This window comes from Plectropomus leopardus, chromosome 5 (genome assembly GCF_008729295.1).
Source record: "Plectropomus leopardus isolate mb chromosome 5, YSFRI_Pleo_2.0, whole genome shotgun sequence".
Taxonomy (NCBI): Eukaryota; Metazoa; Chordata; class Actinopteri; order Perciformes; family Serranidae; genus Plectropomus; species Plectropomus leopardus.
The window spans coordinates 3,500,078-3,517,563 of NC_056467.1; the positions used below are offsets into that span (position 1 = coordinate 3,500,078).

At 39.2% G+C, this 17,486-nt stretch overlaps 1 protein-coding gene across 1 annotated transcript in view; it reads left to right on the forward strand.

The window, feature by feature from the left end:
- lrrc75a (leucine rich repeat containing 75A) overlaps positions 1-9,910 on the forward strand; it is a 51,214-nt gene extending 41,304 nt beyond the window's left edge. The window contains exons 4-5 of the mRNA XM_042487240.1: positions 8,042-8,315; positions 9,132-9,910. Of these exons, the coding sequence (XP_042343174.1) occupies positions 8,042-8,315; positions 9,132-9,734 (877 nt within the window). The 3' untranslated portion in view covers positions 9,735-9,910. The remainder of the gene's footprint in view (positions 1-8,041; positions 8,316-9,131) is intronic.
- Positions 9,911-17,486: the final 7,576 nt, after the last annotated feature.

The window sequence follows — 17,486 nt, forward strand, 5'->3', positions numbered from 1 at the left end:
AAGTATGACGTGCTGAGCTAGAACAGAGATCCTGACGTGCGTTGCAACACTAACTAACTGTTGAAGCTCTGATCATTTGCTGAAGTAACGAGTGTAAAAAGTCACATTTTATGCTGTCAGTCTCAGATGTCTCCGTCCCACCATCCTGCTGGTTATTGTCCTAACGGGGGTGGGCGACCTCAGTTCAGAGCCGGGGTGCGTGTCTCCCTCTGTAGCGTGGGATTCTGGTCCGAAGCCAAACACATCACGAGCTCTCTCAGCGTCTCATCAGCTTTTTTTTATTTGCACACTACTCCTGCCCGCTCTTGTTTATTGCTTTAAGTGAGGAGGGCGGCGTGTTGCTGCAGAGGAGAAGCAGATCGTCGGGGTGAAGAGGTGAAGCATGGGAAAGAAGCATGTTTGTGCCACAGCAGACGAAGGTTCAGATATATGTGGGGTTTTTTTTTTGCATGTTTCCTGTTAAATGCAGACAGACACACCGAGGGAGGAGCAGCCGAGCATGGGAGGAGAATATGAGCTGTCACGGTCAGATCAGCGGTCTCGTCGCAGAGAGCCGAGGGCATTTTCCTGCACCAGCTGTGTTAACTAATTAGCACGCTTTCAATCACGAGCTGCTGTGTAGCGTTGTGTTGGTGCACAAACCTCCAGGGCCTCTGTGGGAAGTGGTTTTAGACCACTTACCCAGACAGAGCGGGAGCCTCATCAGCCGCAAGGTGGTTTTTTATCGCCTCATTTGCATTTGTTTGCAAGGAGTGACTTAAAGTTTTTAGGGAAAAAATACTGAACATATGAGGAAAAACCCTCAGAAAATGTTCTGCTCCGTGTAAAACCCTCCAACTATACTCAGTGGGCAGTTAGTAAATGTTTAACCCATTAAAACCTCCATGTCATGTCTTTATTTAAACAAGGACCATGCATAAAAAACAGCAATCTCAGAAAGAGAATAAATGATTCATGCCAGATTTTGCTATTAGCTAGTTTAAAATCTGCAGTCCCGGGGCAAACAGGACAAATACCTCAGACTAAAAAATGCAAAAAAATATTACAATAGACAATACAAACACATAAAAAACAATCAACATACCAAAACATTCATAAAACCTGGTGAAAATAATGTTGACATGTCTGATTACTCAGTATCCATTTAACCTGAGCAAAACGGCTGGATTTCTCTCAAAAACAGGGGAAGAAGACAGTGAACTTTACAAGAAGTGGCCCCAATATTATCAAAAAATTAGTAAAAAAGTTGCAAGATAATTAAGAAAAAAAGTAAAAAAACAAACAAGACAATTGATGTATGCCATCAGAACTAACAACCGCGATTACCCCAAACATTTTAGCGCTTGAACATCTTAAATCTTTATAAATTTAAAAATACTTAAATATGGTAGGATCCATCAGCTGGATGCTTTAAGGCGTCCTGGTCTCAATGAGGACATTGATTTGTCTCTTTTTATTCATAGTCTATCTGTTTTATGGATATATATTTACACGTATTGTTTTGTGGGGGTTATTTGATTTCATGTTCACTTTGTTTTGGTCATTAAGATTTGATTCTGTTTTTGCTTTTCATTTCATCATGTGGTTACGTGATCTTTTCCTATTGGTTGCTGTGGTTAAATAGGCGGGGCCATATCCATAATACAAGCCCTGACGCAGAGCGATAGTGGGCGAAACATGTTGGCTTTTTTCTTGCATGCAAGAAAAAAACAATCGTCTTACAAATTCAGCCTAACAGAGGCTGAGAAATTGATATAAAATCATTATTTTATGGGTATTAATACCGACTGTGGCTCAGGGGTAGAGCGGGGCGTCTTCTAATCGGAAGGTTCGATCCCCGGCTCCTCCAGGCAACATGTCGAAGTATCCTTGGGCAAGATACTGATCCCCAAATTATTCCCGATGCTGCGTCATCAGAGTAAGAGTGCGTGTGAATGGTTACCGAGTAGCAGGTGGCAGCTTGTACGGTAGCCTCGGCCACCAGTGTGTGAATGTGTGTGTGAATGTGTGTGTGAATGTGTGAATGTGACATGTGGTGTGAAAGTGCTTCGAGTGGTCAAAAGACCAGAAAAGTGCTACACAAGTACAATCCATTTACCATTTACCTTTACGACACCTTTAAGGGGCCGAAACACCAATGAATAGAGAGGTGAAGTAACGAGTCCTAAAACACGGAAGTTCGTTAGCATTTTAGCACGTCCAGTTCCCTCGTCTTAAAGTCTCTGGGTTTTTGAATGGGTTTTCGGTAAAATGCCCTAAATAATGTCTGCGGTTAACACAGGCTAAAGATATTTAGGCGTTTTGTTCTGCAACATAAAATACGTATAAACCCGATTTTTGAACTTTTAAGGTTTTTGCGCGTTTGTGGCTAAATGGGACTACAGTGTTTGTCGGGGACGTTCGATGTCATCACAGCGGACACAGAAACTCGTTAAATCCACTCGCCGCCTTTACAGCTTTACAGCAATGGTTGATTTTACGTGTTTTTACAGCGTTTGTAGTGGTGACTTTTAAGTCGTGCTTGCACGATGTAGTTCGTGTGAAGCCTAACAACAGCTTTTTGCTTCAGGCGATTTCATTTACGCTTCAAAACACACAAAAGTGGTGTTCATCTGTGAATATTATCATGCTGAATAAAACGTGTAAGTATCATAAACTTGTGTTATTTTTTGGCAATAATTGAAAATCCCATTAGGTTTTTTGACGAGGGAACCAGTGCGATGCTAACTTCATCCACAAGATGAAGATTGTGCCATAACGGGTTTGTTTGCTGTGTTTTGGTCCATGAAATGCTAATTTTCATTCTGCTTCTGTTGAAAGTGTGAACACATCCTGATGTTTCAGAGAACAGCTGCGCTAAAATACCCAGATTTCCCCACAGGGAGCGTGTTAAAGAAGTGATGGTGACAATGATGCATGTGGAGCACGCCAACATAATTACAGTCAGCTCTGTGGAGACCTGCTCGCTGCTTTTTATTGGCCAGTGTGCAACAAAATTGTACACAGAGTATCTAACAACTGGAGCATAAACATTTTTCAGCAGCTTGCTATGCATAATTTGAGGTATTAATTGCACTCCTGCAGAAATATGAATTTATGTCATGCCCATTTTTGATCATAAAGTGCTGAAGGAAGTTTGTTTTGCTCACATTTGAGCTGGAGATGTAAGTGATTGCCAAATAAATTGCAGTGACATGTTGAGGTCTCTTGAGGATTGCTGGCTGTGTGGTTCATGGGAGACTTCTTCAAATCCCATCGCAAGAGAGGAATGTCCATAACAGGAAAAGAAAAGTGATGTGAAAGGAGGCAGATGAGAGATATCTGGGCCACATTTCTTATATTATCGTCAATATGTTCATTTTTCAAACATTCTCGAGCTCCGGCTTCTCAAAAGTGACGATATGCTGCTTGTAAATTTCACAGAGTTTTAAGTTTTGGAGGATAAAGGAGCTTTTTTTTGCAGAATAAATCCCTAATATTTACTTTTTAAGTAAGCCTTTTCTTGCAGTTTGCACATTGTACCACACTGACCTCTCAGATCTCTTCCAGTGCTTGAAACGTCTCTTGTCCAAATAATCAGAGGCGTCAGACTCAACAGGATTAAAACCTGGTTTATTTGGACGGGCTCAGGTTTGGCAACAGGTGGGCAGACGAGGTCGAGGGGCAGAGAGGGGCGAACAGGTCCTTTATTCAGCAGACGGACAAACAGAAGGCTGGAAGGTAACAGATGATCTGGCACAGATTTGGGGCGAGAGGTGTTTCTCTGAGAGATGATTCATCTGTCTGCAGGTGTGCAGTTAGTTAGTTAGTTAGTTAGATCTTTATTTTGAAAATGGCAAATAAACAAGACAACAAAAAATAAAACAAAAGCAAGAAAACAGCAACATCAGGACGTCCATCAGACATATTCAGTAAACAAAGTATTTCATGTCCGAAACAGAGGAGGAAGTCCCCCCCCCCCCCCTTCAATTATGTGCGTGTCAGTGTCCGTGTGTATACGTTTTATGTATATATGTGTGTGTGTGTGTGTGTGTGTATGTATATACACACACACACATACACATACATGTATGTGTATGTGTATGTATGTGTGTATATATTACATATATGTATACCTGTATATGTGTGTGTGTGTGTGTGTGTGTGTGTGTATATATACACACACATATTCGTGTGTGTGTGTGTGTGTGTGTGTGTGTGTGTGCGTGTATATATATATATATATACACACACACACACACAATGGATATACAATGGACAATGAATGAATGGATGAATATATATAGAACTGAAAAAAGGGGATTTTATATATATTATATATATATATATATATATATATATATATGTATACACTGTATATTTATACATATATAATTGAAAAAAGGGGTGGGATTATAGATATATGAGGAACAAAAGCAAGAACAACATGAAACAAGTAAATTTTTGCTGATTTCATTGTCAAAAATCAAACTGTACATCACTTTAAATTGCACTCCATTTGTTTGAAGGGAGCTATATAAATAAAATTAGACTGACTGAGTATTGTAATTTTCCCTCGGGGAGTTGGATCAATAAAATATTCTGATTCAGCTTCATGTTGGAGCTAGAGGAAAAGTCAGAGGATCACCAAAGTTATGAGGACTCATTTCTGAGGACCAAGAACATTTGTACAAAATTTCACGCCAGTCTGTCCCCTCGTCGAGATATTTCGGGATCAAAGTCGTGGACCAACACTCAATCCACTCAGTCCCAAATGATGTAGACTGACAGCCAATTGCATGTTTTGCTCCCTAAAATCAAACCAAAAATAAAACCTAGTGACCGATGACTGTGAAACCCTCAGGAGGGCGAGTAAAACGTTTTCGGGAGGCTGAATTTGACCCACGCTCACTGGCTGCTCTGCTTGGCTGCTCTGGCCTAGATTCCTCTGAAGTCCCTCTGGTGCGTGAATGGATAAATATATTCAGTTTATAATGGAAAATAATGGTGAATCCCACAGTCTGTAGCACAGTCACTGGTGTTTGGTCAGCTTTGTGTGATCAGAGCTGCAGGTCTCTCATGTTCTGTCAGTCTGCAGCAGATTTACGGCATCCACCTAATCCCAAACCAGGCCCCCTCTGTCGGTCCCTGAGCCTCTCTTTGCCTGTGTGTTATTTGTGGGTGATAATCGCCGTCGGCCCTCATGTCCAGTGTGTATTAAAGCATTGTTTTCATTCATAGGCTGGAAATATTAAATTTCTGATCTCAGTTTGTTTGTCTTTTTTTTTTTTAGTCCAGATCAGTCCTTTGTCCTCGGCTAAATTCAATCTCGGCCAAATCCAGGCGCCGCTTTATTTTTAGCTGGGACTGTGTGGTTGGAGAGTATAGCTTTAAGTGTTTTGGTGCCATTTATCATTCCCCCAAACTTCAGTTTCTTAAGCCCTAAATCCCGTCAGTATGTCTTTGTGTGTGAGCCTCCACAGCTGCAGCGTTTCTGCGTCTCCAGTGTGTTTTGTGTGTGTCGTTTCCATCAGCTGACAGGTAGAGTGTGTACTTTCTGTGCTCATTACTTCATGCAGTTTGGACTTTTCCACATTTTCTGTCTTTGCATCGACAGAAGGATTCACCACAGAGGCGATGCAGCCGGTGTTGCTTTTGGATTTTGGTTTTAAGTTGCTGAAATGCATAAAACTTCCACCTAAAGAAACAGTTTCACATTTGTTTGAGTTTGTAATTTGTAATTTCTTTATTTAAAAAGGGACAATGTGGGTTTTGTTTGGGTTTTTATAGGTTAATTACAGACAGAAAATCAAAGTAGGGAGGTTAGCTATAGTTGTGCCTGGTTAAGATTTGAATGATTGTTGTGGGGAAACGGCTTTGTGGAGAAAATTAGGACCAAAAGAGCATTTGAGTCGCTGCATTTGTGGGAGTGGTAAAAATGTAAATTAACAAAAGGGTAGTCAGTAATACTTACATATAATATCTATGTATTCACACATACATAGATACATAGACACACATATATATAAAAAATAAAACAATAATAATAAAAAAAAGAAAAAAGAAAGGATGGGAAAAAATAATACCATAATATTTGTCTGATTGAGGAAATACTGAGGTGTGTTTGTGTTTTTGCGATTGTGTTTCCACGTTTATGTCTGTCTGTTATATGTATATGTTTGGAATAGATGTGTGTGTACCTGTCTGTGTGTATATGTGCGAATATGCATGAATGTTTTATGGATTTGTTGTAGCTCAACAGTAATTTAAGAGCCTTTTGGAGTTTTGAATGTTATTATATGTCCTTGTTTTGGTTAAAATTATAACTGCGCAATTCTGAATAAGCCGAAGTTTCTCTCGATTGGCTGTTACGGGAGGCCAGTTAACAGCCCACTTTTCGGTTTGACATAAAAGCATGCAAAAAATGTTTTGAGCATCATGACACGAGAAATCTGAGACACCTAATGCATGAAAAGAAACTGTCAAACTATCGCTCTAATTGTAATTAGCATGGCTGAACAGCGTCAAAATTTGCAAACTTAAAGGAGCAGTGAGTGAGATTTAGTGGCATCTAGTGGTGAGGATTGTTAATTGTCAACAAAATTTCTCTATTTTCAGTGATAATTGCCTCAGTGTTAGTTGTTCAGGAGGTTTTCTTTATTTTTTTTTACCAGTAACCAAATTATCCGGAGAGGTCTCTTCCTCTCCAAAACAAACAGACTTGGTGATTAAAACCAGTAAAACACTGAATAAAGCAGTTACATTTTATAAATAAGTTCCTCCTTCACTGTTTGCCAGAGACAGGCGGCACCTTAACGAGCTCACATTTTTCCATCTCTTTTTCCGACACTCTTTGTTTAGGTAAATATACACTAAAGAAAGCACCTATTATATAACAGAAATGTTATATTTCATTTCTGCCAGCATATTCCCTTAAATCCTGCACACTGGACCATTAAACAGCTGCTTGTTATGGTGGATATTACCGGTTGGAAGTTTTGGTTCATGGTGTAACATTTGGAGGGCGCTGGTGCATTAACCCTTTGAAACCTGGATAGACATTACTTTTTTTGTGCTGCATTCAGACAACTTTTACAGATTATAAACCTCTGGACCCTAAGCAAACTGGTTTGATTTTTTTCCCAAAGCATTTTTTTAAAAGAGCAACTTGGGAAAGATGTCATGCAACTTGCAAGAAATAGTTATAGAAATGTATTTATTTTTTTAAACCAGGGATAATGTCCATAGAATTGTGTTTTCTAATAATCATAATAATATATTTTAATAGTATTTTTAAGCTGTTTTTTAGGTCTTTTTTTAACTAATTTTCAGGTTATTATCTTTTTTTTTTTTTTTTTTTTTTTTTAAATAATTTCTCGCTATTTCTGGGTCATTTCTTTTTAAGTTGCTCATTGTCTTGTCCCATGTTTTTGAGATAAATCAAGCCAGTTTGCTCAGGTTTCAAAGGGTTAACCAGAGCAAACACTCAAAGAAAGCAACAGTGTGGTCAGATACATTTAGCAGACCTATTGTTTAATGCACTGAGAACTGGGTTCTTCTCAGTGAATAAATTACAGCCAATAGGATGCGATCATGTTGCTCTGCTGTCACTCTGAGAAGTGTGAAGTTGCAGGTTTTTTGTGATTAGTGGAGGTGGAGAAAGGTGTGATGTTATTGTATATAATTATTGTGTGCACCTACAGGTAAGTGCAGGAGGAAAATGAAATATTGTTATCGTTGTTGCTTTCTTATTTTTACCCCATTTTCAATCCAATATCATCTCTTTGCTGTATTTGTATTTGGTTATATGTATGAGCTTAATGGTGAATAAAGGATTTGAAAAATAAATAAATAAGATTAAGTAAAATAAAAAAATAATAAAAATTAAGACAGACATCTGTTGGTATGTGTAACAGTAAATGCCTACTGAAAATAATAATAATAATAATAAAAAAACCAGATTCATTATTGGCACAAAATATATTAGCTACACACCAACAATGTCACTGCTGGCCCTAAAAATAATTTTGGCTCTAATATTCGTTCATGTGTCCGTCTCCAGTTTGAAGGCGGTGCTGTCGGCGCCTCCGTCCAGCGGGGCGTTGGATCTGTCCGGTATCCCTCTGGTGGCTCGGGACATGGAGCGTCTGTGTGCGCACCTTCAGCGTCACGCGTCCATCGTGGTCAGCCTGGAGCTGGGCTTCACTGAGCTGACGGACGAGGCGTTCCTGCTGCTCCTGCCCACGCTGGCCGCCCTGCCGCACCTGGAGACCCTGGCGCTGAACGGAAACAGGCTGACCAGAGCTGTTCTGAAGGAGCTGACCGACGCCCTGAAGGTCAGAAACTCACTTATGTCTTCAGTATTTTTAAATATTTTTTCAAATTTAATTACAACATTGTGGTACAGCATCAGTTTTAGAAAAGGACCTGTAGATGAAATCCCTTGCTTTCTACTGCTGGTTTATTCTATTTTTGCACTCTTATATGTATATATATGTATATATTATACGTTATTTTAAACTGGTTCATGGTTGGACGTTGTTTAAGCACCATAGTTTCACTCCACAGATAAAAAAACAAAACAAATAACTGTTCCTTTTAGTTTTGACATTTCATTTTGGCCTTAAATTATAACCTCCCTCTTGATCACTGAAGAATTTTTAATATTTTCTGGTTATTTTTTAGCCTTAACCCCTCGAAACCTGGAGCAACTTCAGATGTTAAATTTTGTCTTTTTTCAGCAAATTGTAAGAATTTGTAGATTTAGGAAATTATTTTTAAAAATCTAGGAGGAAAAAAGACAAAAGCAAGGTAAAATAATATTTGTAGCAAACTATCATAATTACGTATTTAAATTTATGTCTTTATTTATTTATTTTTAAGCATTTTTCCAGGTCATTTCCTTTATTTTTTTATTTTTTACTCATTTCCAGGTAATTTTCTTGTACTTTTTTTTTTTTTTTTTTTTTTTTAATTTCTTGCCAATTTTGGGGTAATTTCTTCCTTTGTTGCTCATCACCTTTTTTATGTTTTAGAAAGAAGTCAAACCTCTTTGCTCAGGTTTTAAGGGATTAAACATAGTTTGTGACATTTTAAACAAGATGTGTATATTTGTAAGAATAATGACGGTATGTTGGTATTTTCCTCCCCAGGATCCGTGCAGTTTTCCCAGCGTGACGTGGATCGACCTGGGCAACAACGTGGACATCTTCTCCCTGCCGCAGCCCTTCCTGGTCAGCCTGAGGAAGCGCTGTCCCAAGCAAGGCAACCTGCCCACCATCCTGGAGTTCGGAGAGAGTCAAGCCAGCGACGTCCCGGAGAGGCTGAGGGGCATCGGGGAAGAGGAGGAGACGGACGACACCAACCGGACTGAGAGCATGGGAGAGCTCCGCTCGGAGGTGGAGGAGGAGCTGGACGGAGAGATGGAGATCGAGGAGATGATGGAGGAGCTGCTGGACTTTGACCGAGAGGTGCAGGGGAAGGAGGACGAGGACGAGAGCATGTGGACGGTGGAGGAGCAGAGGAAAGGGGAGAGGAGGAGGCGACGGAGAGGGGATGAAGACAAGGAGGCGGGGAAAGAGGTGCGGGGCAAAGAGCAGCGGCAGGCGAGGAGGGCGGTGATCGCGGACGACGACGACGACACGCACAGCCTCTCCTCCCACCTGTCCTGCTCCAGCCAGTCGCAGCACTCCTCCGGGGCCGTGGAGCCGATGAGAGTGGAGGAGGACGACTTAGAGGAGGACCACTTGACCTGATTGCTGCTCCCTGCTCTGCTTCTGTTTCCCCTCCTGTGTCGAGTCCCGTGTGGAAGGAGGCGAGAGAGTCTCCTGCAGAGGAAAACTGAGCGCTCAAAGTCAAAGCGGCTGCAGGACGTAATCCATACGAACACTGGACGCTCCGTCCTCTGATCTGATTTGGGACCAGCCACCGCGGCGTTCGGACACTGGCAGGTGACTCTCGGTGACTGTAACACGAGGAGACAATCCCCGACAGGGCGTCTTTTTCATCGTCTGTTTCTAAAGTAGGATGCTAATGTATAGAATAGACAGATTAATATATCACATGAGGCTTTTATGTACAGAATGTTAATCTATATTCAGGTCCTTTCCTCCTGGTAACCCTGGTGATACCCACATGTGCCTGTGACACGTCCCGTTACTGGTCAAAATTGTGTCGAAAGATTAAAAAGAGAAGGAAAATGTAAAACAAACAAAAACATACACACAAACTAGTCAGGGGACCTTATTTGAAAAGCATTTTTGACAAAAACTAAAATGTTTCCCTCCCACGTACGTTTAGCCAGATGGACCGGACGATCAATCAAAAGTCAGGCCAACTGCTTCGTGGTCGCTCCTTTAAAAACCAACAGATGCACCGCGCTTGAAGAGAAGTCCACTGAAAATTAGTCAGCTGAAACCAAAAGATAAAGGATGCAGTAAAAGGTCTGATGATTGTAGGGACAACAGTGAAAAGGGCTCGCTGTGGCGTCCGTGTACAACACGTAGATTATCGCCATGTGTCCCAAAGCAAAGTGCCGGGGTTTCAAGTTGAAATATTTAGTAGCCTTTTTCCCTCAAAATCCAGGTCATGTTTCACTACACTGGTGTGCGTCACACGCTTTCGATGCTGTGTTTATATATAGGCCGCAGCTCACGTTCACGTCCGCCGGGTTACAACAAACTATATGCAGTATGTAGCGCTCACTTATTTTATTCATGTGTCACATATAGTCCATGCAAAGCTTTAAGAAATGTGTGCATTTGTGTGCACAGTATTTTTGTTTTATCTGTGCAGGGGCAATTGTTTAGATTGTAGAGTAGCTATTTAAAGAGGAACAGCGCTCAGTTTAAGGATTCATACGTGTTATTTTTGTGGTCTGGGATAGTTTAACACTGAATGTGGAAAACTTAGTTGGAACAAATGAACTTGTAGAGGCTATTAACTTAAAAAAAACTTAAAACTTGTGTGTATAATTATAGTAATTAAGTATTTAATTATATTTATGAACACACATTTTTAAGTTGATTCCTCATAAAAATCATTAAATTTTAATTATGTACTGTTACCATAATTATGAACACACGTATTTAAAACTAGCAAAAATTAAATCGGTCCAACTCATTTTTTCACATTATTTTAAAGGGATTTTAGAGTGTTATATACTATAAGCTATATTTCCTAGAATTATAAAGTTCTATCTGACATTTTTGTCAAAATTGAGTTATTCATATATTCTTGTTCTGTGACAAATAATTAACAATATGTGAGGTGTTTTTTGGATTTTTTGGAATGAAAAAAATTTTAACTCAGTATCTCAAAATTGCTCAGAATGCAGATAGAAGCTTATTATTGTAAGGTGGTGCTTTTACGTACATAATTAATGCTTAACCCTTTAACACCTCGGTCAACATTAGTTTTCTTGTGCTGCATTCAGGCGCCTTTCACTCGCATTTAAGCCCAGAAACCTGAGAAAACTGGTTTGATTTCCCTCAAAAACACGGTAAAAAAGATATGGAGCAAATGGGCAAGAAATGTCCCACAAAAATAAGTAAAATGTGACATGGAAACAAAATTAAGTGAATAATTAATATTACCCCAAAACAAGGGGAAGTTTATTTTTCAAGGAAAAAAATAATAATATTTTTTAGCACTTGCACTTTTTTCTTGCTTATTTTTGGGTAATTTTCTTGTAATTTTTGTTCTAATTTCTGGACCACTATTATTTACTTGCTCATTGCCCTCTTTCCATGTTTTTGAAAGAAATCAAGCCAATTTGCTCAGTTTTCAAAGGGTTAAAGGCTAGGAAAAAGGTGAACCAGTGTGACATTATAAAAAAGGCACTGAGTGGAAAGGTTTTATTAAAATGGAAAGGAGGAAAATAATAACTAAAGTAAGTGATAAATGAGTAAATGCCTAACCCTACCTAACCCTTACCCTTTGCAATGTTCCCCACAGCAGCCTCAGGTGCCAATACAATCACCTTTGGAGCTGTTAACATGTTTTGCATAAGAAAATAAGGCTTTTAATACTGACGCTTGCAGCAAAACACAATCAGGCAAAGAGCTCATATAGATTATGCAAGCACGTTTGTCTACACGCCTGTCACATAAACTTCTTTGAAACTGCAAGCCAGTATAAAATTGCCGGAGTACTCCTTCACAGTTGTTGCTTATTTGTGCAGAAACCCACCGACAGACGCTGGCTGGGAGCTTTGTTTCATTTCATTATGTACGTCTGTTTGCAGGATATATTACCTCAGAATGGATTTGCATTGGGCTTAGTGGAAAGGTCAGGAGGCGAGAATCCAGCATGAACTTCAGTGTCCTGACAGTTGCATGGCAATGACGGAGGAATGCACTGTTATCTACAGAAATACATGCAAACTTGTTTTATGTCAGAAGATTTAACTGAATATAGTAAGATAGAATCTCTGTAAACAACGATTAAATGTGTGAAAATGATCGTTTTAGATGAAATACATAATCAGATGGGAGTAGTATAAATAATGTGGCTTTCAGAGTTTATAAGATTTTATTTGAAAGGCTGAATAACAAGTAAGAAAGGTGTCATTAAAGTGAATGGATACCATTTATATTTAGCGGTGCCACTAAAACCAAAATTTTGAAAATTAAAAAGCAGCCCCTTTTTGCTGATTTTTTTTTTTGCATATTCATATAATGATACATAGGGCTGAAAGCTATATTGCAATATTTTTTGCCTATATCTCAATACACAATATATATCTCAATATTTTTAAATATCCTCAAAAGCACTTAATCAATACTAGAACTGGGAGGCAGAATCAAACATAAAAAAAATAATTTTCCCAAATTATCTCTTTGATGTGACAATATTGTAGGAATGACTATTGGTACTCTAAAAAAACATTAACACTATTCAATTTTTAATCATTAATAATAAGTGGGTAAAGTCAAGTATTAAAACATGCAGAACTGCACTTTACTGTAATGCAACCTTTACAATCAGGAAAAAACACAATTATTCCATATCCTGATATAACAATATCCAATATCGAAAACAATATATAGTCTTATATCATGATACGATTTAATATCTTTATTTTGCCCAGCCATAATGATAAGAATACTAATAATACTTGTTGCCTAGGAAAACTTTAAAAGTCTACTTTTTGTCCAATTCAGTGACGATCCTGCTCCATTAGCTGTCCATTCTGTGTGCACTGAAAACAAAATTTAGTTTTTATACACAGAACTGTCTGTCAATGAAAATTCACAAAGTGGCTCGGATTGAGCTACGCGGCACTATTGCAGCCAATCAGCTACAGGGGGCGTCAGTGCTTGTGCACAGGACAGGGGGAAGGCCATGAAGACAAAGCGATACTAATGCCGCGTTCATGTCCTCCTCGGTTGGATATGAAGATGTGATATATTTTATTCTCCAGAGCATTTAAACAATATGTTGATAACAGTTAATTTTATATGACATAATGATTTTATTCCAGACTTGTTGCTAAAATATCGCTTTGACTGACTACTGCTATAAATATCTTAATATAGGTTACTATAGGTGGACAGCGACTAATAACATATTACTAATTACTTGTGAGCCAAAAATTGTCATGCAATATGTGAATCGATTTAAAAAAAAAAGTTTATTGCCAACAATCAAGCGGTTACTTTCGTCGTCCATTTTAATGCATAGATGACATCAACTCAGCAACTCATGCACCAAAATTTCTCCCAACTTTCCAAGTTGTCGTTCCAACTTTAGGGGGCGTTCATGCTGATTTTTACCAGTCTGCAGTTAATTTTTCGAATTATTCCAACACCACATGAATGCAGCCCACATCTGAGGGGAAAATGCGTCATTGCTCTCCATTGATTCTTTGCATCAAGGTGCCTTCTTGTCACCATCATTTGCTGGCAAACAGAAAAGCGGCTGCTGTGTGGTGGAAGTTTTTATAAGCATAAGAAAAACCAAGCTTTTATGACGACTAAAGTGGATATAGGCAATAAGATGTGAGAAGATGTGAGACCTCAGAAGACTGTAAGAATGGGAAAACTGTGATCCTGATACTCAGTAGCCTAACCCTAAATGTGCAGCAAACAATTTGCTAATAAGTCCAGACAAACTGTAGAGGCTGAAGCTAACTAAGCTATGCAAGGCTTGGTTTTGATCTTAGTCCAGTCATTGTTGGGTTAAATGATGATCTTACCTGGTGATTTGATCAAATAGTTGTAAATATCAAAGTATTTAACTTCTGTTGATTCAGTGGGATCATTTCTCTAAGATCAGCCAGGAGAAGGGACACTAGGCGGTTTTCCATTACAGATTTGTGCAAAACTTAAGCGATATTTTCAAATTGTCGATGAAACATGATTGCGAGATGACTGCGTTTCCACTGAGTGATGTTATTTGACTTCATCTCTGACGATAACAGCTCAAGAAGCATGGAGATGTTTAAAACGTTAGCAGATTTATTTCTGTTGCAGCCACCGCACAAGCCGTCATTATTCCCAATTGAATGCGACGTAGGCGTGTTATGCGAGCGTTAACGGAAAGGCGAGCCCCTTATGTGGGAGCAGCCACGCATGAGGGATTTCTGGGAGGTGATAATCCACGATTTCACAGAGGAATTGTGGATTTAAAACCTTAAAGAGTTATGTGATGCATTAACTGCTCTTGTAACATCTGCTGCGTAATTCGCCAGGGAGCCAGTTCCTGCCGACAGGCGCAAAGCCATAGCATCATGTGACCTAGGAAAGTGAAAAAAGTGTTTCCATTGCAGTTTTGCAAAATATGGCTTTTTCTAATCGGCTGATATAAAACCTAAAAGTGTAAAAACTTTTTTGCAATAAAAGGGAGTATTATCCAAATTGACATTGTTCCATTAGGCTTATTTTATATTCACAATTTTAATTTGAGCAATTTGAGGGTGAATGGAAAACCGCCTACCAACAATTTTGAATTTGTCGGTATACATTTTCTTCTCTTGTACACGGTGAGTGCTAAGATAACCCCTTGACATGCTGAAATCTGATGTTTTTTAAGATAGCTATATGTATTTTTAGCATTGCAGTCCTTGTTTGCACCATTGCTTTCACATTCGTTCTCACAGTAGCCCGTCTGTTTATCATTGAGCGAGGGATAAATGTTCGGTCAGTTCCCGTTCGCCTCATTAACACAAACTAGCCTGTAGAAAGTCAGTGCTATTGCACTTGAAGCTGATTACAAAGAGAAATTTCCCTTTAACCTTTACAATAAGCTATTATTGCATCGATCCCGTAAAATCAACTTTACAAACCGCTCAGCACAATGAACCCTTTAAACAGAGAGGCAGGCAGTAGTGGGCAGTGAATGGGGCCGAGAAAAGTCGCCCTTGAAAAACCACAGTAATTTCCAGCAATTGAAGCCATCGTGTGGAAGCACGTCAAATATTGATTGCTGCAAACTGAGCTCAGATCTAATGTTTGTATACCATCAGCTTTTATTCAGTGTGGATAACTGGCTTTAGATACAGAACATAGTCGGTGAATGGACCTGATGCTCAGGGTCAAACACACTCACTGCAACAAGAACTCCCGTTTAAGCTTAGAAACTCTATTCTCAGGTTTATTGTGGTTTTCTGCTCGCTGCTGTAAAAGGACTCCTGACTGCAGAAAGAGAGTCAAACAGTGGAGTAAGAATTAAGTGTAGATGTTTGTAATGTGCTAAAGCCATGCACCTGTCTGTTTTTATCACAGACTGTATATAAAGATGGACAACACACCCCCGCTTACCCCCACTATGCTTAATTGAAGCTAAAATATCCCAGATACGAGCGCTGGTGACGTCAGTCTGCGCAGTAGCGATATCCAGCTCCCATGAAGTGCGCCAGGCTCTGATGCAAATTTTACATAGTGGCCTAAAGTGGAATTGGGATGGTAACTTGACTTATTTGGGGCATCTGTAAATCACTAAATAATTTTTTGTGAGTGTCTAAACCCCCACAAAACAACTCATTTCACTATGTAGATTTAAACCATCCAGTTCCATAACATTTGGAAAGTCTAAAAGAGCCGAAAAGTTTTTCAGAGCACCTAAACTGGAAGTCAGTGGCTCCGCTGACAGAAGTTATCAGCTCGGGCACACTCGGCTGCACTCAGCCGCCGTCTCTTGTGCGCCTGCCTTATGGGCCAGTCGATCCAGGTATTTTATACCTGAGTAAAGAGCTTTTTTTGCTTAATGTGCCAATGAGCAGCTCTCATAGGAATAAACAAGGTTCTGCCTCCAAAGCTGTATCCAGATTCTTCATACCTCCATGAGCGATATCAGCGGTGGGGGACTTCCTGCCAAAACACCTGTCAGACCAATCGTGAGCAGCCCCATTGAACGTGAACGATTGGATTGGATCATGAAGGAAAATCCCCTTTTTGTCGAATTTAATAACTCTTTAAAACCGAACTCATAGAAACAAACACTTGAACAAACATCAGGGTGATGAAAACAACCTTCAGTGACAGAAATCATCTTGGGGAAAAATGTATTTGGTGTGTACTTTGAGTTTTTAGTTTGGCCTATGTCCTATTTACTAACTTCGAAGGGCAGGCTTTATGACCTATACCGCAGACAGACACCAGGGGGCGATCCAGATTGAAAAGCTACACTTTGGGGGAGCTGTCATGTTGTCCATCTTTATATACAGTCTATGTTTTTTATGTGAACATCACTGCAAATCAAAGCAAAGAGATCACTGGAATTCTATTAATACATCAATGTAGACTTGGGCTTTTATTTTGAAACTGTTTGTTTAGGTTTGGGCGGTTTCAAGTTATGATATTTTATCAGGGTATTTCGAAATCCTGAAGGTATAAGTTATGGTACCATCAAAAGAAGCTCCTCTTTCTTTTAAACTGATTTGTAGATGCTGAATTGAGATGATGTAGTGCCCAGCATCCACCACCAGAGGTCAGTCACTTTTGGTGAAACTGGTTGCGGCATGGAGAAACATGGCAACTGCAAGTGGTGGGGATAACGTTACAGGACTGGTAACAAAAGAAAAATGCCTTTGCTATTGTTTGAAAGTATTGCCACATATAACCTTAACTTGAGATGACTTATTCCAAGTATAAAATCAGTTAGCCACCAGATTTTATCAACACATTATCTCCATTTCAACCATAAACGGAAAAGATTGAGATTGAGACATTTATTGCAAATGCTCTGTAAACATGCCCAAATAATACTACCTTCAATAATAACTGCATATCCTGCATCTCAATATACTGTTTACACGACCTGAATCAAATTATGTAAATACTTTTTTTTTTAATACTGTTGCATATCTTATACCAAATGTCAGCAAAGTGTGCAGGTATGAAAAAATAGATACCGCCAAAGCCTACTTTCACCCACCTTTCATATATAAATTATTCATTGCAGTTTGACATCAGTCATAAGACATTAACCTGAACCAATACAGCATTTTGATCTGATCCCACAAGAACGCATGAAGGTTTCTTTAAAATCATTTCAAAAGTTCACCC